The sequence below is a fragment of the Cygnus olor genome, chromosome 19 (assembly GCF_009769625.2).
Source record: "Cygnus olor isolate bCygOlo1 chromosome 19, bCygOlo1.pri.v2, whole genome shotgun sequence".
In the NCBI taxonomy this organism is placed as follows: Eukaryota; Metazoa; Chordata; class Aves; order Anseriformes; family Anatidae; genus Cygnus; species Cygnus olor.
Window position 1 is genome coordinate 1875632 of NC_049187.1, and position 22459 is coordinate 1898090.

A 22459-nucleotide genomic window follows, 5' to 3' on the forward strand; every position below is an offset into this window, starting at 1 on the left:
ATGAGCAGCGCCGAGACGCCGCCGCCGCTCGGCGCCGGGCCGCGGGCTCAGCCCGCCTGGAAGCGGGAGATCCTGGAGCGCAAGCGGGCCAAGCTGGCCGGGGCGGCCGGCGGCGAGACGGAGCCCCCGGCCGGGCCGGCGGCGCGGGGCTCGGCGGCGGCGATGGGCGAGCGGCTGGTGGTGGCCGAGAGCCTGGGCCCGCTCCGGGAGAACCCCTTCATGCGGCTGGAGAGCGAGCGGCGGCGGCTGCGGCAGGGGCTGCCCGGGCACGGCCCCGAGGCGGCGCGGCCGCTGCAGCAGCTGCTGGAGCTGTACAGCGCCGTGCCGGGCATCCGCACCATCCGCGCCGACAACATCCTCATCATCGAGTCGCAGCCCGACGCCGCCGCCGCCTCCTGCTTCGCCGACGGGGACTCGCTGCCGGGACGCCGCCGGGAGCCGGCCGCCGCCTCCCCGCCTCCCCGCCCGGACCCGCTGCGGGAGCTGCTGGCCCGCCGGGGCGCCGCGCTCGCCGAGATCCGCGCCGAGCAGGTCTTCATCTACGAGGCGGCCGAGCCGCCCGAGGCGGCCGAGCCGGGCACCGTCAGCCGCCTCCTGGAGAAGTTCGGGCAGCGACCGCGGGGCCGCCGCCGCCGGGGCGGGGAGGCGCTGCCCGGGCCCGCCGCCGCCGCCGCCACCCCCCGGGCCGGGCCGGTTTCCCCGCCGCCGGTGCCGAGCTCCCCCCGGGCCGCGGCTCCCCCGAAGGCGGGGCCGGGCTCCGCCCGCGCCTCGGCCCCGAAGACGGGACCGGGACCCCTGCCGGCGGCACCGGGCTCCCCCCTGCCCTTGCCGACCTCCCCCCGGGCCGCCACCCCCCAGCCGCTGCCGGCGCCCCCCCAGTCCCCGGCGACCCCCCGGGCTGCCACCCCCCAGCCCCCGGCTCCCCTGGCAGCCCCGGTCTCCCCCAGGGCTGTGGCCCCCCAGGCGGTCCCGGTCTCCCCCAGGGCTGCGGCCCCCCAGGCGGTCCCGGTCTCCCCCAGGGCTGCGGCCCCCCAGGCGGTCCCGGTCTCCCCCAGGGCTGCGGCCCCCCAGGCAGTTCCACTCCCTCCCCAGGCACCGCTGGGTGTCCCTAAGGCCGCGGCTCCCCAGGCCAACTGCTTCCTCCACAAGATTGGCTCCAACTCCTTCACTGTGACCCCACGGGGTCTGCCCCCTGCCGGCCGTGTCCCCGAGCCTGCTGGCCATGTCCCTGAGCCCCCTGGCTGTGTCCCCAAGCCCATCGACTGTGTTCCTGAGCCCATCAGCCGTGTCCCTGAGCCCCCCGACCATGTCCCCAAGCCCATCGACCGTGTTCCTGAGTCTTCCGGCCGGAGCGTGCCGCCCAAGGGGCTGACAGTGCCATCCACCAGCGCTGCCAACGCCAGGAGGCCAAAGCAGGAGGAGGCTGAAGCGGCTGTGTCGCCCCCACCCAGTGCCAGTCTGGCCCCCAGTGCCACCCAGCCGCTCTCTGCGTCTGCCCCCAGGGCTGGGGGCTCCTTTGAGATCCTCCCGGCCCCCAAGCCTGACTTGGCTGCCATCCCTGCCCATGACCTGCAAGCGCAGGCCCTGGCCAAACTGCGCCTGAATTCGCGCAACTCCTTCGTCTTCGTGCCCCGACGGGAGGGCGGCCCGGCTCTGCCTGCAGCACAGAGCACAGGAGCGAGGCCACCACTGTCCTCGCAGCAGAAGGTACAGAAAGAGCCCCCGAGGGTTTCCGCTCCGGAGCAGGAAGAGCCTGTCGCTTCCCTGCCGGCGCCTCTGGATCCGTTGGTACCTGTGACTTACATCGATGACATTGTGGAGCCAGACAGCGGGGAGCTCTCCCCCAGGGTCAGCTTGGCCACGAGGACGGGGAACTTGGCGGATCAGCCTGGAGGAGCTGGCCCTGACCTGGAGATGGAGTTTTCCTCTGTGCCCCTCTACAGACCTCACTCTGCCTCCCCTGGCCTCCATCAGAGGGGAGGCAACACCTTCACTGTCGTGCCCAAAAGGAAGCCCGTTGTCTCGGAGCCACAGACTCTTACTGATGCTGGTGGAAGGCCTCAGCGGGAGGAAGAGGAGGAGGAGGAGGAAAGCAAAGGAAAAGGCAAAGCTGTGGAGAATGCTGATGGGCCCCAGGCAGGGTTGTCCCATAAAAAGCGCTACCCCACCGTCAACGAGATCGAAGTGATCGGTGGGTACCTGTCCCTGGAGAGGTCCTGCATGAGCAAGACAGGCTCTCGCCGCAAGAAGGTAACTGCCTTGGGTGCCTCTGCTCTGAATAGGGAGGCCAAAAGTAGCTTCCTACTGCTTTTGGCTTGGCTTTTGGCAAGTGCTTTGTTTGTATCTTAAGCAGTCCTGTGAGCTGCTGGGTGGGGAGATGAGCAGCAAGCTTTGTGCTCTGCTCCTTTTGGGAGCCAAAGGCGTGCCTGTGGGGAGCAGGGTTGGTGCTGTCCCACTGAGTAGGTCGGAGGGGGATATCACCTGTGATAACCACAGGGCTGCCTACCATTGCTTCTTGGAGGTATGATAACGGAAAGGGAGATATTTGTGGTATTTAGAAAATTGACATGAGCTGCATGGTTTGAATGGCTGCAGACTGTCCCTCACTCTGTTTTTGCTCATGCGTTGAGGTCCCTCTGATCACTGCCTGGTTACAGAGTGCAATGGGCAGTGTGACGTTGGCGTCTTCCCCAGATTAGTGATCTATTGATAGAGGCTCAAGAATTAGGTCTCTATTAGGCAGAAAGAGATCAGCAACAACTTAGCTCCTCTTGATATGATTATACCACCTGTCTGCTCATGTGCAGTTGCTGCTCATCTCTGAAGAGCCAGGAGACTTCAAGTGCTCCAAGTTTCTTTGGAGCGAATGCCAGGTTTTCTCAGTGCTTGGGATCTAGTTTAGATCCTTGGGAGCCTTAAATTGGGAATTAATCTTTGTGTGGCACGATGAAATGTGTCTGGATGTGATCAAGACACAGGCATGTAGAAAGAGCGAGTTATTTTGCTGAACTGAAGAAGTAGGCGTGAATTGTTCTGCTCAGAAAGCAGCACACCGTGGTGACAGGCAGCATAGGCATCGTGTCATTACAAATCCCGATTTCTAGGGTTGCGGCGTGACATGTTTCTCCATAGCAGGAAGTGTTGTTTGACATTCCGTTACCTAAATTCAACTAAATATTTGATGGACTGAATCCACATGGGTGCCTGAGGCACTGAGCATTATAATTCAAGGAAATCCTTTGAATAGGATGCATCTCATTTGGAAACGAGGCAGCAAGTGCTGTTTCTCTTGGCTTAATGTTTTTAAGTTCCTTCATAGGAGCACACTGTGTATATTAATCTGATCATGACTAAGGCAGGTGGCAAATCTGAAGCACGAGAGCCATGCATCAGAATAGGCAAATCTGCACAGGTGTGGATTTTCGCTAAGTGCTACTGCAGTTTTTCATTGTCTCCTGCAGGCAAGTTCTTAATCAGGCTGGAGTTGTTCTGCTTCCTGAACACCTCCACGCTGCCACTGGTTCCAGCTGTTTCCTTGGCTCTGCTCTGTTCAGTTTGGGGCATTAGTAGGATTTACACCAAATCCTGTGTGACATGCATGGTATAAACTGTGAAAATATCAAGATGTGTTACAGTTACGGGTACTCTGAGGATGGAGCAGAAAATACAGAGGAAACCCTGCAGGGCAAACTCTGAGATATGCTCAACTCGTGATGCTGCCAGAGGAGCTGATTGCTTTGTGCAGGATGCTGCTGCTGGAGCAGCAAGTAGTCTTGCTTGTAAGAAAATTAAGCCTCAAGTAAACAAAACCCGTTAAATATTGTGCAGTGGAAGCCATCCTTAAATATTACAGGAAGGAGGGAGAGAGATGAGGACAAGGCTAGTGCAGCGATGGAATTGTTTAAGGGCAGACAAACGCTGCAACAGAACCCAGAGAAGCAGTGGCGTCTCCGTCCTCGGGGCTACCTGAGTCGTGGCTGGGCAGAGCCCTGAGCAGCCTGGTCTGGCTGGGCCTGCCTGGAGCACGACTTTGGGACAGAGACCTCGAGGGGTCCTTCCCCAGCCTGAAATGCCGCGTGATCCTTTGCAGTGGGTTGACAGCTGTTTTGTCTGCCCTGTGTTGGATTTGTGTGGTGTCGGGCGGGTCACAGAGCTTCTCTGCCTCTGTTCTTATCAGCATAATAGCATTAACTGTGCCCCGCTGCAGGCGTTTTGAAGATGAAGCGTGGTGAGTACTGACTTGTGTGCAGGGGCTGTCCTGCGGGAGAGCTCGCGTAAAGAGCTACCTTCTGGTAAAAGAGAGATTAAAGGCAAGGAGCGAACTGCCTGTTACGCTGCAGGCTACGTTCGAGGCTGAAATAAATGGGTAAGCCCTTCAGTAAATAACATCCAGCCTAAAGGAGAAGCTGTAAAGAGACTTAAGTTTCTGGGTAAAACGTGGCGATGCAGTGGGAGAAGCACCGGGTTTTCTCTCTGTTCATTTCCCCTCGCTAGAGGTGGCAAGCATGGGATGTTGTTTGACTTTGTAGCCAGGACTTAGAAGATGCTGTAGCAAATGGAAAGATTTCTGTTTACTTGTAGCCAGAGGATGTTTGTGGCTTTTACTCTGGATAATCAGGCTGCGTGTTGATGCCTGAAAAGGAAGGAGCTTGTATTAGACCGCATTCCTTGGTTTCTTCCCAAGAGATTGCTGTGTCGTCAAGGCAACCAGCCAAAACCAAGAGTTCTGTTTAAAGATACGCCGGGGTTTGCAGAAACTTGGTTTCGGCCTGGATTGGGCAGAAGCAAACCCTTCTGCGAGCTGGAAGCTGTAGTTTGGTAAAACCGATGTCGCTCCTGCTGCTGGCTGTGGCACGCGGTGCCTGGGGCCTTCCAGGGCCGCACTCCCTGGGTGCAGCCGCCTCCTGCCTCAGCAGCTTCACGTCTGAACCCAGCCGGGGGTTTGCTGGCGGGTCTGTGTGTGCCAGCAAAGCAGTGTTCAGTGAGACTTCGGTTACTTGAAAATCTTCATCCACTTGCTGGTGTGTGGGAGGAATCGGGGCAAAACAAACATCGGCCTGGGAGTGCCGTGCTCCTGGGGGTGGGCAGGCATCGGGGCCGGTGGTGTGTCAGCAGGGACGCTGATGCTTCTGGGGAAGTCAAGCTCTGTTTTTCTTCAAATGCTGAAATTCAGCCTCCCAGTCTGCCATCCCGTCCCCTTGTGTGGCCACCAAGGTGCCAGCGACATGGGGCTGGCTCTGTCCGTGTCCCTGGGGGTGTTTTGGTGTGCTGGGGCTGGGCAGGAGCGGGTTGAGCGCTGCTGGGGGCTGTGTGCCAGCAGCTCCAGCCCCAGCTCTCGGGGGCACGGTGGCTTTTGCAGGGCCAAGTTCTGCTCCTGGCTTTGCTGCGGCCTGAAGGACGCTGCCTTCTTGCAGCTGGTGTTCAAGGTCTTTTGGAAAACAGCTTTATTGCTCCTTCCAGGCGCTTCAAGTATGTGAAGCAGCTGTTTGCTTTGGGGCTGGAGCTGTCAACCCCAGGTAGATACGGAGCTGATGAAGGGGAGAGAGAAATGCTATAGAGGTGTTAGGGGGCAAAATAGTTTTCCCATCTCTTCTGTTCAGGCAACTTGAGCTGCCGTGGTGGGACAGGCATTCTCTGAGGGCTGTGGTGGTGAACATGGGGTTGTGTGAGATGAGCCATGGTCGAGACATGCAGGAGGAGGGCAGAGCCCCGGCAGTGCTTGTAGTGGGGAGCGGGCTGCCCGTACAAGCAGGGAGTTTGAACTCTTGTTCTCCTGCAGCCATGGCAAGGCCCTTCAGCTCCATGGCCATTCGAAGAGACCTCAGAATGTGGTTCAGGTACAGCGAGAGGTGTGGCTTCAGTTGGAAAGCCAAGCGAACGTTCGCTGCCCTGAACGGATATGTTTGGTTTCAAGGGGAGCGCTAGGCGGTCGCTGGAAGAGGCTGGCTGAGCTCTGACGATGAGGACAGGATACGTGCGCGGGGTGGAAGGAGACCTGCTGACCCTTGTTCTAAACAGGGGATGGGAGAGAGGATGCAGAGCGCGGCTGGTGACCTCTGTTCAGTGCTTGTCTTCATCCTCTGTTATCACAGAAGAAATAAAGAAATCTCAGCCTGGCAGCAGTCCCCGGGGAGCACGGCAGCCCCGGGAGGAAGGGAAGGCTTTGCTGCAGGATGTGGATCTGTTGGATCTCAGCGGATAAAATCTGGCTTGGATGAGCTAACGAGAACCAATCTTTGGTTAACTGTCAAAATAATGTACGTAGGGTTGTCGGCATGATAGAAATCTGAGTTTCTGTACAACATGTGACTGGCATGTCGGAGCGAGCGATCGGGAAGGACTACCAGCTGCCGAGCCAGTGGAGTGCCGAGGAGTGGTTGTCGGTCCTCAGGCTTCATGCTCTCAACCCGATGGAGCTTGGACTCTGCCGTGAAGGTCCTGTGTGTACAGAAGTTGCCCAGACTCTGCTCCTTCCTTAGGTCTGGTCACTCCTCCAGTGCATCCCCTGTCACAGTTTGCCCTCTCCAGGACCTTGGTACCTGTCGAGGATCCTGCAGGAAAGGTGACTTCTAAGCCAGGCAACCCAAATGCTGTAAGTAACAGGGCTTGAGAGCCAACAGGCATCAGATTGGTGATGGTGTTAACGTTTTTTGCTTGTCGGCTGGCAGTTTGCTGACTGCTGGAAGGTGAGCTGTAGCTTTGTACCAACAGGGCCTACAAGAAGAAGTTTAGTGGGATCCAAACAGCTGGAACCTAACGCCTCTCTGCTTCCCTGCAAATTGTCTTTGAAGATGGAGTTTCCCAGTTTATGTCCACTTTAGCACAGTCAATTTTCTAACATTTTGAGCAGCATAAAGCTTGAACGTGGCTTGCAAATGCCCACTTGAATGTCTGTTGAAAAACTACTGTAAACACCCCTCAGCTTTTCAGCATGGGCAGGATTGGGCAGCAATTTTGTTGGTCTAACCTGCTGAACTTCTTGCTCTGTAGCTTTCCATCTGCTCACTTCTGCTGGAGATGGTCTCCTGTGAGAACCAGATGTAGGCTCAGGATGCTGGCAGGGATGAACACTTCAAGCTGTTGCCCAAACCTGTTTGGAGCAGGTCTGTACAGTGTGGAATCTCAATACTGGTGACTGCCTGCAGTATTTTTTGCAAGGTATAGCACAAGTAAATTAGCCCGGTGGTAGAAGCAGAAATCTGTCTGCAAAAACCTGGCAGATTCCCTCTCTGTGTTCTGGGGGGCTCGGGTTGAAGATTTGTTTTATTGAACTACTTGGAGAGCCTGTACCTTGCCATTTTCTGTCTTGTGACTGCACTTTGTCATGGAAATACATCTGCTGCCTTTAAGGAGGGACTGCAGTATGTATCTGACATGAATGTATTGAATTTTTGGCAAACGAGGTCAGTAGTCACAAGTGCTGCTCAGAAAATACATGTCTCGGATGATCAGACTTGGTCTCTCCCCCGTGGAGATGGTTTCCAGCAGCGGTCAGATCTGAGCAGGACACCAGGACAGTGCTACTTCCCTGCCCTTTTCTAATTCTGCTGATTTTAGACTATGATGGTGATGGCTGAAGACTGTAGAAACCAGGATCTCACTGTGGTTGTAGTCTAAACCACCTCACAAGCTGGACCTGAGGACATCGGTGGGGAGGTATGTTGTTTTTTCTGTTTCCTTGCTGCCTGCCAACTCCTTCAAGTGCTGGTACCGTGTTGTACCAAAGCGCTGGCAGAGCAGATGAGTCATATTTATCTCCTCTCAGTAGTGGGAAAGTTTCTGCAACTCGAGGTTCTCTGTGGCCTTGCCACTCCCAGGCTTCGCCCCGTGCAGCAGCAACAGCCTGAGCTGCTCCCAAATTCCCGCAGTGCTCTTCCTCCCATCTCCTGCCACTGCCCGCAGCCTGATGAATGGGACCGAAGAGCTAAAATAGAAACTCTTACGCAAATAAGAGAGGAGCCTGCCTTTGAAGCTGGGTAGGACGTGCCCAGGGCTCAGCCTGGCCCCAGAGCTCAAGAGGAGATTTGGAGTGCTTTGCACTCTGAGTTCTGATCATGCGGATTATGGCTAACGTTATCTTAATCAGTTTCCTCAATCTATGGACCAGATGGGAGATAGTTTGTAATTTCCCTCTATCTCAAGTATTCAGCTTGTCTTGGGTTTGGGTTCCCCCCACGCACTCTGTTTTTTCCAGCATGTGGTCATGGTGTTCCTGAGAAAGGGTAGGGAGCACATGCTCAGACCGACTAGGGGAGAAGTCCTGGTTGTCGGCTGCTGTGTGGGAAGTGGCTGCAGAAAAGAAAACACCAAGTTTCCAGCCTCTGTGGCAGTAAAGGAAATCCCAGTAGGAGCTGCAGCAGCATCTCCTCCACCTCTGGGCACCCCAGGGTTGTGCAGCTGCCCAGCTTCAGCACTCGTCTGCTGAGGAAAACCTGTGCCGTCGTAAAGCCAGTTCCAAAGCCAGGCTCTTCCAGCGACCGCAGTGGGTCTGGGTATGCCGTGAGGCTGTCCCGTTATCTCTGTCTGGATGGTTTGTGTAGGAAGTCATGTGAAGTGTCTGTATCATACTGAGATACTTCTGTAAACATCCTGGGAAGATCTGGACTGAAGGAACTCTGCGCTGAAGTTTTCTGAGAAGTGTCCTTCAGCTGATCCTGGGAATTTGGCAGGGATCTGCTGTTTCACCAGCATCTGATGGACTATGAGTAAGCTGAAGGAAAACATCTCAAAGACAGTATGAAAGCAAAACGCTTGTGTGCTTAGGGAAATTGCATAGCTTGCAGCTAGTGAAAACACAGGTGTGAGGACACATCTGTAAGCCCCACGGTGAACTTGCTGCACTTAGTCATTTCTCTTCCAGGAAGTGTCTTTTGCATGTTGTAGTACAGACAGAGGGCAAGAGAGGTGTGAACTCTGACGTGCAGCATATACATGAAGCCTTTGGGCCCTGAAGTCTGGAATAAGCTCCTTGCAAGGGTGGGAATTACTTCTGTTCCTGACTTCCCTGTATTCCTGGAAAATGATGCTCCCTCTGACCCATTCCAGCTGGAGAAGGTTCACTTCCCCCGAAACAGAAGCGTTTGTTCGGACCGCGCTGGTCAGGCTGGGCTTCACAGAAATGTTTGTGGGCGGCCTCTCCCAACACTGCCCCGCTTTGTAGCCACAGGCTGTCTGCATCGCCTCGGAGCTGCCTCTGGAGCAGGATCCTCTGCTGTGTGCCTCTCGCACGGCGCTCGTGAAGACACCAAGTCTTGGCACTGATTGTATCGTGTTAGTGCCTGCTCTCTTTGTGCATCCAGACGAGACCTGTGCCGTATATGTAGAGAGAGTTGCCCGATTCTTACGGGCTAAGTAATAGCTGAATTGCTTGTTAAGCTGTCGAGGGCTCTGGCTCCTCTGTCTGCAGATGTGTGAAGGAATGAAGGGATCCTTTGGTGAATGGCTGCTTTGTGCCACGTCAGGCTTGGATGCGGCTGCTCGGCAGGTGGTTGGGCGCTGGGAGCTCTTCTTGGCTGACCCGTCGAGGGAAGAGTTAACCAAGAGCTGTCTGCCCTGCGATGCTCGCCGGGACTGTCCCTACCCTGTCCCTTCTCATCAGGAATTTGAAACTTCCCCGTGTCTTGTACAAGGAGTTTAATATTTCGAATCTCCATGCATTGCTCCTATCTACCATGTGCTTCAGCATATTGATTACAGAGCTGGCTTTGTGGGTTGCCTTGTAAATGGAGACTTTCCTGTTTTGCCCTGTGGTTTGGGAGCTGGGATGCAGTCCTGGAGGCAATCTCTCCTTTGCCAGCAACACAGCACTGCCTTGATGTGCTACTGCTGTAAATCTTTAGTGTTTCTATCTCTATTCAGTAACTAGCTCTGTTATGCAGTTAATCGTCGAGGAGAACTCAGTGTTGCTCTTAGAAAACACTTCTCAGAAAAGCGTGATCAAGTGAACCTAAGGTGGAGCAGCCAACGGAGCTCTTTGGTTTTGTACAGAGTGGCAGAACAGAACCATCTACAATTTTTGAGCGTGTTTAGGGTGCGTCAGCCATAGCAGTATGGGGTTAATGTGATAGAGGAACCAAATCTTGCATCTCCTCCATTCTTAGGCATATCCGTCAAGGCAAAAACCTTTCTTCTTGTGTCAAGTAAAGGTTTTAGATGTACAAAGGCTCCTTATCTTCTCCTAAATGACAGCCAATGCCTTTTTAATATGCTGATGCTACTGCAAAGCTGGCCTGTACGTTGCAGCTCCTGGGGTACTGTTCCAGGCTGCCATGCGTTGATTTTGTGCCTGGAGTTATTCAACAACTTGAGCTGACACATAACTCGGTTTCAGGTCGCGTACAGGCACGTTGATAAGCTCATCACTAACTCATCTGAAATGGCTAGTCTTCCCAAAGATCCTTCATCTAAAAGTTGTAGAGAGAAAAGTGCATCAGGTGGGAGATCACCGAGTGCAGGTCACAATGAAAGCCCCTGCAGAGGGTGCGCCTTTGGGACACCGCCGCCTCCTGCTAAATTTGCTGATCTGTGCGAATGCTGAGGCTGGATCAGAAGGAAAGTCCAGGGAAAACCCTTTGGGGATGTCTGTCCACTGTGAAATGCCTGCTTCTACCCTCTGTACTCACAGGCAGTTATTTGTACTTGCCCAGTGCCCCCCATGGCAGCACGGAGCTTGGAGGATGTTCTGTGTTACGGCCCTGTCGCCCAAGCCAGCCTGCTGAATGGGTCTTGGTGTGTCAGGAGCTTTGCTGCCCTGCTGGTGACAGCTCTTGTGGATCTCTGTGGGGTGCTGCATATTGGCAGGCTTCCTGATGCACGCCCAGCTGTCTGCTGTTGCAGCCTCAGGTCTCTGGAGCGACGTCCTGTGCTTGTATCATTGGCCAAATCTCTGACTACCAGTGTAGTCAAACAAATGTGTGAAAGTGTAGTCAAACAAAACGCAGTGTAAGGCTACACAGAAGTGCAAGGTGATTTTTTCTTCAAAACACTGGTTTTATTCATGCTTGTTTGAGGTTTCAGTCACTCACTCTTTTGTAATCACGCTGAATTGTCCATGCTCCCAGCAGGTATCAACCGAAACCCTCCTGCTGGTGTTGCTGAGAAAGGAGGAGGCATTTGGCTGACCAGGCGTGAAAAGCTGCTAAACCAGCTGCCATAAATCACGCCCAGCAGCTTGTTGGCAGCCCGTGCACGTCCTAGGGCTGTAGGAGACAGTGCAGTTCCTAATTCTGTCATTTCAGGATCATGCTGCTCAGAGAGAGAATGGTTAGAGGGAAGTTAGTGCCTGAAAAGCTCTTGATCCCTGGTGCTATGCAAGTGTTGGTGTCTTATGAATACTCAGGTAGCATCTCCACATCACTGAAAAATTGCCACGTCCCTCCTGTCACCACGCAGCAGCCGCTGCCCTGTCCTGGTCCCTGTGTCAGGGGAGTCCACACTGGAATGTGCTTAAAGAAAAGGGTGATTTTTTTTTTTTCCTTTTAATGCCTAGAACAAATTTCTTCTGTTTTAAGACAAGGATATCAATTTCTGAAGACTTCACAAGGCGTAAAACACCCTGCACCGACATTGCTTTGGCTCTGCCACACCTGCCAAGAAGTGAGTGTGCTAATGGGTGGAGAAAAGCCACAAGAAAGAATTTGCATCTGGAGCTAATGATGCAGATTAGCCCCATGGTTTGCTGCGGAGATTTACTCTGATATCCGTGGGTTGTGAGAAGCCATCGGGTGCGTGTGCCCTTTCATCAGCTGCAGAGTCGCGCACGCTTTCCCACCTTGGTGTCTGCCAACCTTTGTTGTTCGTGTAGCATGTTTCTGTAAATTGGCTGTTTTTATTTCTAATCTGTTTCTGCGCTTGGGGGCTCTTTTGCTGTTGGTCTGGGTGCAGACTGGGTCCTGACAGCATCCCCTGAAGCAAGTCCGCCTTTTTTTCCTTTTTGTTTTCCTAAGCCACGTATGACTACCCAGATTTAGGCTTGTTGGGCAATGTTTACCCTGGCATCCCTTTCCTGGGTACTCTATTACTCATTACTGCTCAAATCCTAGCAAATAAATAAATGATTTTTGCTATGGCAACAAGAATCTAGTGGCTGAGCCGCACAATATTCCCTGAAAAACCTGCTTCGTTCTTCCCAGCGTGGCCCTGATGGCTGGGCAGACTGTTCCTGTATAGATACACGGCGTGGGGTTGAACTCTGGTTATGCGACACGGTTCTGCGCAAAGCATTCAGTTGAACAAATACTGATTAATCCCTGCAAACATCCACAGCTGAAGGGTGCAGAGTTTGTCCTTTCCGCAGCTGGCAGCTGCTGCTGCAGCAGAGGCGGGGGAGCCGCGCCGAGACGCCGCGAGCGGGCTCCTCCGACGGGGCTCCAGCGTGCTTGGCTCTTCTGGGACGCATTTTTCTTCTAAAGAAAATAACCCCGTCACCTTTTGTGTTTCTGTAAAAGTCTGCACGGTCTCGCAAGGGGCTGCCTGGCTGCTGACTGTACCGTTACTGGGTTTCTGGTTTATTTATTTCTAGGTGCTCCTGGGGCCAACCCAGCCCGTGCTCCTTACATGCAGTTTCTGACAGTGCCCAGCTCTGCTCCTTGCTGCTTAGAGGCTTTTTGAGGCAGCCATATAACCACATTTCGTTTTGTTTTCTCTTAATAAGTCTTTCTCCATCCTTTCCTGGCTACATTGAGCAGCTCTGCGCTGCCCCGGCCGGCTCTCCATGGGGCCGTGTCTGGTTCTGGGGCCCTTTCCCTTCGGTTCTCCCTCTGCGTGGGCAGGGGTGGACGCGTGTCCCCGGCACGGTGCGCAGGAGCGGGGAAGGCGGTGGTGCTGGAGTCCGACCCCGTGCCAGCGGGCGGTTGTTCCCCCACTGTTTGCTTTGCCTGGGCGCGTCCTCAAGAGCGTTACTGCAGCCTTGGGGCGGCCGTCGGGCCCTTCCTGCTCCTTGGTGCCGCGCCTTTGGGTGCAGGGGTTGGGATGCCAGCACGGGGCAGGCCAGCGAGGTTCTGGGGGGGCTGCACCGTGATGAATTTGTGCTTGGAATCAGCCTTCTTGCAGGCTGCACTGCCTCAGTGGGAGGGCTTGCTGAAGCAGCAGACCCTCAGGGTACGAGCCCTCCCTCGGGCCCTGATGCGTCGGGCTGGCACTGCTGCAGGCAGTGATTGCTTTTCATTTTGAATAACTTCAGCATTGCCTCCTACAGTGTCGTGGCCCCTCAGCGGCAGGGACTCGGCAAGCACGGAGCCTCCTGCAGCTCACCCAGCGTGGCCGCGGGCGAACCAAGCAGGGCTGCTCTGATTTGAGCTGGGCTGTGGCACGCGGCCTCGGGCACTGCCGGGGATCTCCTGGTGACTGCTGCTGCTTCCTGCTCCTACCCTGGCCTCGCTCCCTGGGTGGGGCTGCTTTTTCCCCTTGCTCTACGCGCAGCTTTGGTCTAAATTGGTCTCAAAGTTATTTTTCTTAGAGATTTCCTTTTGTTAGCAGAAAACCAGGAAAACCTACTCGTGTCTCCCAAGCTTAAATTAGAGAAACCAGGTTGATCTGTCCTGTCCCCTTTGCTTGCCATGCTTAGCCATGCATTGCCCTGCAGCACGTGCTGGCAGTGCCGTGCCTGGTCCTGGGGTGGCCCCGCAGCTTCCAGGAGCACCGGGCATGGCCGTCCTCACAGCCCCCGGAGCACAGAGGCCACATTGTGAGCACTCGCTGCCTGGCTCGGGTCAGGGAGCATCTAGGGCAGCAGCAGGGGTGAGAAACTCAGCAACCAGGGTGCTCTGAACTTCAGGGCTGTTTTACTGCAGTCCCTTTTCTCTGAACTGTAATCGCGCCCCGTGTCACCTGGGGACAGCTAAAGCGGCCGGGGCAGGGAGCGGGGCGAGGTGGCTGGCTGCCCCCTCTGTTTCCATCCCCTTCCCCTGGGGTGTGGGGAAAGGAGCCAGCCTGTGCCCGGGGTGCATCCTGGGCTCGGGCAGAGCAGCACAACGTGGCAGCCAGCTCCACTGTGTCCGCAGGCTCCCACCCCTGCAATTGTGGGCTCGGCCTGAGCAGGGCACAAGGCAGCAGCAGGGTTGTACCAGGCGAAGGAGATGCCGAGCTGCTGCTGTTGCAAGAAGTATTTGTGTCTGAGCGGCACGCTTGGTGTGAGGTTGCCTGAAAGCTGCTTAGGGCCGTGTGCTGTTTCTCGGCCTGTTGTGTATTTCGTACGTGATGGAAACTGCAAATACGGCACGTGGGGCAGATGTGCTGTACTTTCTTCCTACCGGTCATTGCACAGGATCAGAAGAGATCTTCTGAATCGTCCGGCTCCTACTGCCTGTCACAAGCAACTGTGTCTGTTTAATTCTGTTCATAACCCTATTAGCTCAATTTTAAATGCAGTTATAAGTAAAGGGATCTCAGCACCCTTTTAGGCAGCTGGTCCTGAACCTTGATCCGAGTTGGCTAGATACTTCCTTATTTTTGGCTTAAAGTTATTCCTGGCAAGCTTATCCTCCTTGTTTGTCTGTGTTGTATGCTGGCATCAGCAGTTCTTCTCTGCTCCTTGGTGTTTATTTTCTTGGTGCACTTACAAAGAGCCATTATGCTTTTTCTCGACCTTTATTTCTGCTAGCGTGAACGGGCTGAATTTCGTCTCGACCTGTTCAAGAATGATGAATTGTAACCAGATCTTCTAAGCAGGACTGTAGGTAATGATTAGGACAGGTAAAGCAGCAGGTGAACAACCCCTGCCCTCAGCTTTTGCTTTGGACTTGGAAGACCACATCTGGAGTTACTGCATCTGGGTTTGGCCTTCCCACTGCAGGGAAGATGTTGAGAAACTGGAGCAAGTCCTTCAGAGGCCACCAAGGGGTTCCCTGGGCTTGGCGAGGAAGCTGAGGAAGCCGTTTTGCTGGCCTGGAGGAGAGAAGGAGGCTCTGATCCCTGCCTCCCACTTCCTGATGGCTGTTAGAGGGAGGTTGGAGCCGGGCAGTCCCAGTTCCCAGTGGAAATTCCTTGCTTCATTCCAGGGTTATTTAAGCAGCATCCTAATGATGATTACAGTCCTGTAACCAATTCAGAATGTGCTTTCTCAGTTATTCACGTGATGAATTTAAAATCCTAAGCAGGCTCTTAGAGCGAGGGCTGGCCTTAAACATCATCCCGTGTGTCGGTTTTGAAACAAAACCTTAAGGACCTCCCCTTTGTCCAATATTTTCGCTCTGTAATACCTCCTGTTACCATCTTTCCTTTAGCTGCTTCCATCTTCTTAATTCTGGTGTTTAATTTTTTTTTTATAGAGCATAAATAGCTTTTTGCCGTGATACCCTCCCAAAAATGTGGTCCTAGTCACTGATATTTCTATTGCCTAGAGCATGGGTACACAAACGAGTCGGCAGGCATTAGAGACGCCACCTTTTCAATGTGAGGATGCTCTCCTCTCCTTGTCAGTGTCCACCTGAGGGACATGCCGGCAGCTCCCTGGCTGCTGGCGTCACGGTGTTAGATGGTGGCAAGGCGTGTGCTGGGGCAAAACACAGGAGCACCTCTGAGCCTCCTGACTCTGTCCCATCTGTTTGGCCATCTGCCTTTGTGGTTTCTGTCAGTGCGGTATGAGGTTCAGCAAGGCATATGGGGAGAGGTGTGGGAAGACGTGATGGCTTCCTTACTGTAGGGCAAAGCCCTGGGATGGGAGGTGGTCTTTGCCAGAAGAAACCTGGGGATCAGTGGTTTCTGATGCTGCTTTGTAACAGTTCTTCTTTGCTGTTGTCTAGATGAAGATCTCCTTCAATGAGACAAGTTTGCAGACCATGTTTGAGTATCCATCAGAGAGCTCGCTGGCAGAAGAAGAGGACGAAGAGGAAGGACACGCTTCTGAAACAGAGGAGGACAAGTCTTGCACCTTTCACATTCCACGCCCAAATAGCACTTTGCATCCCAGTACACCTAACTCAGGTGAGCGAGGTGCTCTGTTTGCATCGTGGGGTTATTGGAGGCGTCTGACGCTGTCCATGTTTCCTACAGCCCATTATGGCGCTCTGCGCAGCTGGAAATGTTAATGGAAGTGATCTTCTGCCAGCTGACAGCAGAATTGGGGCTTAGCAGGGACAGGGCTTGAACCAGATCAGGGAACTCCCAGACCTCTCTTGCCTGAGATGCTATGCGTTGTCCAAAACTTAAAAATACGCTTCATGCTCCTTCCTAGGTTAACTGAGAGGGGTAGGTGGTGCCATGATGTCTGCTAGGGAGCTGACAGCCCCTAGAGAGAGCAGGGCATGGGCTTTTACCTGCAAAAGGAACAAGTTCCTTGCCCATCCTGCAGAGGGACAGCTTCCGTCCTGTCCCTGGCCAGGATCCTGACCCTTCTTCCTTTTGGGGTGGTGAGAAATGCTCATGTCAGCTTTGTCCTTCCAGCAGATCTATCCAGCTACACCCCAAAGCACTCTGTGAAGTTCAGCGAGTGGCAGGAGCAGAAGTACGAGGAGATGCCTGCCTCCGAGAGACCCCTCCTGAAGGAAGCTGACTCCCATGGGAACCAAGTCATGGTAAGACTTCAAAGCAGTTTGCGGCTTTGTCCTGTCCCGCTCTTGTCCGGCTCTCGGATTAGTCTGGACAGCGGGTGGGACAGGACGTGCCTTCCCCTGAACACCTGCGTGGCACGCCTCCCTGGGCACGGGGAGCAGAGATCAACACAAGCTTCCACTGCCCCCAGCAGCCCTGCCTCTCCCTGTGTGTGAGGAAGTCTTAAGGCAGTTGGCACGCTTTGTACTGCAGGGCACTTTTGGAGGGGAATTAAATGTGCTCGTTAGCCCCGGGCAAGGTGCCAATGCAGCCTTCACCACCCAGAGGTGTGGATACTCGCTTGCTCTAGATTTGATGAGGCCTCCATTTCGACTCTGCTTTCTCCACAGCTCACCCCAGCGGAGAAGGGCGGACTCTCCGACTTCAGCAGTGAGCCTGCCCTGTACTTCTGATCGCTTCATCCTGTAGCCTGCAGCAGCAGCTGCTGGACAGAACCCGTCAGTGCACCTCCCGAGACTCCACGCAAGCACCACAGAAATAAGCTTCTGGGTCCCTCCCTCATCACAGTTTTCATAGGATCCTGATGCCAAGGGTGGACTAGATGCCATTGGGTGTCTATGGAGGATATTTGCACTGGATTCTGGGACCTAACTACTACTTTTAGGGCATATGATTTATTCTGCCTGTGGCCTTGCATATTCCTTGTTCAAGATCAGCTGTCGATTAGACAAGCCTCTTAAGAACCCATCTGTAATACAGGATGGATGTAGATTCTCCTAGTGCTTACCCGAGTCCGCTCATCCAAGCACTGTATGGGGTCTGGACAGCTTTTGTAACACTTCCTCACTGGGGTCCCTAACGAGAGGACAGTTCTGAAGGTTGAGCACTGGGAATATCTGGGCAGGTAGCTGTTGTGGTTGTGATGTGACAGTGGGATTACAGCAGGTGTCAGCTCGGAGAACTGTTGAAGGTTCCCGGTTTGTTCCCAACATGTTTCTGGGTCTAGTTTCCCTGAGCTGTCAGGGAATTTATGTGCCAGTTACATTCTTGTGAAGGAAGCTGAATTTGAGGGGTGGGAAGGGAAATAAATGCTTTTAGTTTTAGGTGTCACTTTTGCACTGATCTGTAAAGACGCGTCCAGGCTAGCTTGGCTTGAGCCTCTTGAAGATTCCCAAACGTTGGCCATAGCTTTGATCTTTCCGTAACTGCCTCTGCTGTCCAGTCTCTAATAATTGCTATTTGTGCTTGTTTGCCAGTTCCTCTTGTTTTGTTCCAGAATCTAATGAGGCCAGGTCCAAGATGTATTTGTCTTGGTGGGGAGACTTGCTTCTTGCCGTGCTCACTCTGCTTCTCTATGCAAAGCACAGAAGGGCTGTTTCACTCCTTTCTTCTGCAGAACTTGAACAAGGAATATGATTTTTTCTAGTGTTTTTATAGTTCCATTGTAAATGTTTAATGCAGCCAATATGCAAAGGAATCTGCTAGACTCTTCCATTTAAATTCTTTACTACTGTAAACTCAGGGTCAAAATTGCACTCTGGAAAAGACTGAACACTGCTGCTAATGTGATTTGTACTTCTGAGATTAAAAGAGATGCGGTTGGAATAGATATGGCCTCTTTGGGCTTGATGAAATGAGTGGTACCCCAGCATGTGGCTCTATCTAAAGGACCCGGCTGGCATCTTTTACATTTGATGCTTTTATTGGTTTGTCTATTATATATAGACAATGAATGTCTAGTCAAGCTGACACCGATCTAAGAACTGAAAATGTTCTGTATGCCTTGCACTCATTTTGGTGTATATTGTAGCAGCAGGAGGAAGTTTGTTCTGCTGAAAAATACAGTTGAGGATAAATGCTAGGCCATACCTGTTCTCCTCTTCATCTGCCCTGGGTGCCTGTGTATTTCAGGAAAGATAATCCATAAGAATGAGATACCAGTTTGTTAAATGTTGGCTGGAGGTATAAGGAGCACTTTTCTTCTCCTTGCACTTCTAAGACTTGTCCTTTTACGATTATCTAGAAATGGCAGAAATACAGTGGAAAGAGCAGTGAATCCCATGTGCTGAAGTCTTTTCCCAGTAATGAAACACTTAAAAAGCAAGATGCTAAGACTGCTGGTGATTTAAGGGAAAACTAAACTATCAGATACGTGAACACTGAGCAGTGCCCACAGCCAGTAGCTGCACACAGGGCCAAAGGTGAGCAGGGAGGAAAACATTCTGCACATTTTTTCTAGTAGAAAAGGTCCCAGTGAGCATCTTTTACTGCAGAAAGCTCAGGCCATGGCCTTATAGCAGCCCCGTCTCTAGAGTTGCAGCCTAACAAAACTGCAAGTGGTGAAGCAAAAGCTGCTTGCAGTTTAAGTTAGGGACAAGCTGTTTGAACTAGTCCTGGCTTCATTCTGCTGTGGATCAACAAAGTGAACAATATCCTCCAGGTTGCTTCACTGACTTCAGCTGACTGAAATGCTGCTCTGGTACTCTGCGTGCTGATCTCAGTGAATGAGCTCTGTGCCTGCACCTTCTCTACTTAGGACGGGCTCGGTGGAGGCCTGAGAGCGCAGCGTGCATCTCAGGAGGGGCCCATGGTGCTCTGGTGTACTGCTGACCTCTCTCTTCCCTCTCCCAGTTTGCCCACTCTGCCTTGTGGCTGTGACTCGCACCTCGCTGAGTGCTGCCTTTGCACTTCCTGGCTTTGCGTGCTAATCCCTGTCTGTACCAGACGAATGCTTAGCTTGTTCTTGGCAAAGCAAGCTGAAGGCTGGCTCAGGGCAGGAGCATTAGCTCATGTGTCACCTCCTCTGATATGCTTTGGTATCACTGTGCCCAAAAGAAAGGGTATTTTTGTAGGATACCTACCCTGATCCCTAGCATGAGGGGATTACCTTTAGCAGTCCTCTAACTAATACCAAAGTGCATTTGAAAGGAAAACGTACTCCTGCAAACAAAGACTTTTATTAAATGTGGCATCCTTGTACCAGAACAGCAGCTGTCCCAGACCAACAGGCTTTGCCAGGCTGAAGAACAAGTTTAGGAATGCTTTTGTCCACTTGTTCGTTTTTCTTTTTGTTTTGAAGTGCTTTTCGGCTCACTGGCTTTACTAGCACTCCCAATTTCTCCCTTCAGGACATCTAGCAATGTCTGAGAACTCTCCAGAATCTGGGAAGGAAGGAAATAAAAACAGCTTATTTTTTTACATCAACTAAACAGTTCTCTCTGAATTCACCTGATCTACCTTGGAGCAAGAGGGACTCTCCATCCCTTAGGATGATACACCGCTGAGAATTAGGTATTCTATCTCACTGCAGGAATATCCGTGGAGGAATTTCCCTGGTTTATGCCCATTTTTTGAATAAGAAATAAGCAATTTATCTGTCTTCGAACACAGGACAGAGAACTTCCTGCTGCAGCAGGCTGTGGACTAAACTTTAGTTTTTAAGAGATGCTGATACTTGGGCTTTTTAGATCAGTATTAGAATTGTACTCAGACACCGTTTCAACTGTCTTCTACTACTAAAACTGCACACTTTAGGTTTCTTGCTTCAAGATGTTACTCAACTCCACAATGACCTTAAGTCAGACTAAATCTTTCTACTTTTATTCATTTTCTTCTGTTTTTAGCTTATGTTTTATATAATTTAGCACTCGCACTTGTGGTGCGTTAGGATACAAGGCTATGCTAGGCTTAGAAAATCTTGTTGCCTGTCCATCTCCCCGGTGTAAAGTTTTAACACGGTGGACAACTGTAACAAAATGTTATAGCAGGGTTGTAGTCCCAAAGATCATTTTTACACTCCTGTGAACTTGTGGAAATCATTAAGTGGTCAGAGAAGAGATGAAGGCAAGTGCCCCGCAGGCCGAGACGCCAGTAGAAGTTGGGATTTTGTCGTCTGTGTCCACGGAAGAATGCGGTGGATGGGGACGGAGTCCTGCGACTCATGGGCTGGGGAAAGGCAAGGAGTATGATTACAGACAAGAGATAGAAATCCACAGGAAAGGAACTTTGTTACTTGTTTCTATTTGCAGGATGTCTGCATTTCCTCTCCTAACCACCTTGGCTTTTTACCTACTGTGACTTTGTCTTCTAATTTCAATAAACATGAATTCGTTTGTAGGATAGGGGGTTGTGATTTGTATCTCAGGGAAGGTTTCTTTTAGAACCTGTGCTGTTGTTTGTGTAGCTTTGCAACAAAATTTCTGAGCTGTTACATTTTCTATGTGAGTTCTCCCCTTCACCCTAAACCATCAGGTCTTGAAGCAGGCAGAGAAATCAGCTCCAGCTTCATCTGAAAAACAGCTGCTGCCAGGAAGGCTGGCCAGAAGGTACTGGCCTGAGGAGATAAGAGGATTCAACACTTATAGCAGTTGTTGCATTCAAAAAAAATGGGGTAAAGGAAAATTTAGGCAACTACCTGGAAAGATTCTTTTACTTTTTTCAAAAGCTGATTGGAGTTTTATTTTAAAAGCGAACTCAGCTGTTGTCCTGTCAGCGGAATGAAGCAGTCCCTGCCCAACAGAGGTTACAAATCCAGGAAAGGTGAAGGGACTGAGCCATCCCACAACAGAAATGACAGCGATGGTCAGCCCTTGTGCTGTTCGCCTGCCTCCTGCCCCCTTACTGCTCTGACATTCCTGCTCTTTCAATGACGATATGGCAGATGCTGCCTCACAGAAAGACAGAAGATGAGGTTATATGAAAGTGAAGCAAAAAGAGCGTAGGCCAGCAAGAGCGGGGCCAACAGTTCTGGCATCGGTTTGTTGTTACCTGCTTGGATTCCTGGTCTTCTGGCCGTGTCTGCTTTCCTCCTTTTCCTTTCCCCTCTCCTCGGACGACAGTGTTGGTGAGGGGGCCTTTTGTCAGGGTTTGGGGGCCCAGGGACCATTTTCCTCTATTTTCACAGCGTGCTGTGGCTTCCCCCGCCCCTGCTCAGCCGGGGGCAGCCCAGCAGAGCCCCCAGACCACCCCAAATCCCCTTTCCTCCCTCAGGCAGGGTGTCGGGCCCGGTACCTTGCCGTAGGCCGCCTCCGTTTCGGCGATGCTCCTGTCCAGGTCGCTCCGTGCGGCCAGGTGCCCGGCCAGGCTCTCGTTGGTGCGGGCCAGCCGCTGGCTCAGCGCCCCGAGCCGGGCCTGCAGCCGGCCGCGCTCCGCCTCCTCCTCCCGGATCCGCCCGTTCAGCTCCTCCCGCCGGGCTCGCAGCTCCGCCAGCCCTGCCCGGCACGGCCCGGCCCGGCCCGTCAGCGCCCGGCCCGGCCCGGCCCGGCCCGGCCCCGCTCGCCCGCCCGGCCCCGCTCACCCTCCAGCAGCGCCGCGTTGTAGCCCTGCAGCGCCGCTCCCTGCTCGCCCATCGCGGCTCCCGGCCCGGCCCGGCCCTGCCAACGGCCCCGCCGCGCTCCGCCTCTTCCTGCGGCGCTGCCCGCATGGAGCCGCCGGCGGGCGAGGAGCTCTCGGCGGCCTGGCACCAGCTCAGCACCGCCCTGGTGCCGCCCGCGGCCCTGGGGCTGGTGAGCGGGGGGCGGCCGGGGGCGGCCGGGGGGTGCCGAGGGCTCGCGGCGGCCGCGGGGGGGGGGGCGCCGCAGCCGCCCTCGTCTTGGGGCCGGGGGGGACCCGGAGGAGCCGTGGTGCCTGAGGGGGTCCCGGGGTCCGGCCCCGGCCCCGGCCCCTCTGCTTTCGGGTCTGGTTTTCTGTTCACCCTCTCGACGTGGCCCCAAAGCCCTCCGTGATGAGGTGCCGTGGCCCAAACGCCCTCCGTGACGAGCTGTGTGGTGGAAAAGCGGCCAAAAAGACCGCCGCTTCCTCCCTCGGTGCTGCAGCTCTCTGCCTGATTGCTCCCTGCAGAAGACAATTTTGGGGTTTTGTTCCAGGGCCTTGTGTTTTGGGGTGGCACACGGCACCAGCCTGTGCCTCCTGCAGCAGCCACCGACGGGGACTGCGGTGGGTGGCGTTTGGGAATTGGGCCTCTGAGGTGGAT

General features: G+C 53.6%; 3 protein-coding genes across 6 annotated transcripts in view; 2 read left to right on the forward strand and 1 right to left on the reverse strand.

Annotated features, from left to right (window-relative positions):
- TPRN (taperin) lies at window positions 1-20604 on the forward strand. The gene is made up of 4 exons (XM_040532059.1): window positions 1-2250; window positions 15741-15921; window positions 16384-16511; window positions 16878-20604. The coding sequence occupies exons 1-4, from the start codon at window positions 1-3 to the stop codon at window positions 16938-16940; spliced, it is 2622 nt and encodes an 873-aa protein (XP_040387993.1). The 3' UTR covers window positions 16941-20604.
- Window positions 19427-21901, reverse strand: SSNA1 (SS nuclear autoantigen 1). Of its 4 annotated transcripts, none has more exons than XM_040532076.1 (4): window positions 21785-21901; window positions 21499-21698; window positions 21256-21379; window positions 19427-19649 (listed from the first exon to the last, which is right to left on the reverse strand). In XM_040532076.1, the coding sequence occupies exons 1-4, from the start codon at window positions 21834-21836 to the stop codon at window positions 19591-19593; spliced, it is 435 nt and encodes a 144-aa protein (XP_040388010.1). In that variant the 5' UTR covers window positions 21837-21901; the 3' UTR covers window positions 19427-19590. The 4 variants fall into 4 exon arrangements, with proteins under 4 accessions (XP_040388010.1, XP_040388012.1, XP_040388011.1 ...); XM_040532077.1 differs by lacking the exon at window positions 19427-19649 and adding an exon at window positions 20742-21155; XM_040532078.1 differs by lacking the exon at window positions 21256-21379.
- ANAPC2 (anaphase promoting complex subunit 2) overlaps window positions 21861-22459 on the forward strand; it is a 10960-nt gene continuing 10361 nt past the window's right edge. Inside the window, exon 1 of the mRNA XM_040532075.1 lies at window positions 21861-21992. Within this exon, the coding sequence (XP_040388009.1) occupies window positions 21909-21992 (84 nt within the window). The 5' untranslated portion in view covers window positions 21861-21908. The remainder of the gene's footprint in view (window positions 21993-22459) is intronic.

Bases quoted from the DNA above. Each gene is read 5' to 3' on its own strand.
- SSNA1 (XM_040532079.1), bottom strand. From the start codon at position 21,836: ATGGGCGAGCAGGGAGCGGCGCTGCAGGGCTACAACGCGGCGCTGCTG. The intron at 21,699-21,784 runs GTGAGCGGGGCC...CGTGCCGGGCAG, and splicing joins CAACGCGGCGCTGCTGGAGG to GGCTGGCGGAGCTGCGAGCC. The intron at 21,156-21,498 runs GTACCGGGCCCG...TCTTTCTGTGAG, and splicing joins CGGAGGCGGCCTACGGCAAG to GCAGCATCTGCCATATCGTC.
- TPRN (XM_040532059.1), top strand. From the start codon at position 1: ATGAGCAGCGCCGAGACGCCGCCGCCGCTCGGCGCCGGGCCGCGGGCT. The intron at 2,251-15,740 runs GTAACTGCCTTG...GCTGTTGTCTAG, and splicing joins CAGGCTCTCGCCGCAAGAAG to ATGAAGATCTCCTTCAATGA. The intron at 16,512-16,877 runs GTAAGACTTCAA...CTTTCTCCACAG, and splicing joins CCCATGGGAACCAAGTCATG to CTCACCCCAGCGGAGAAGGG.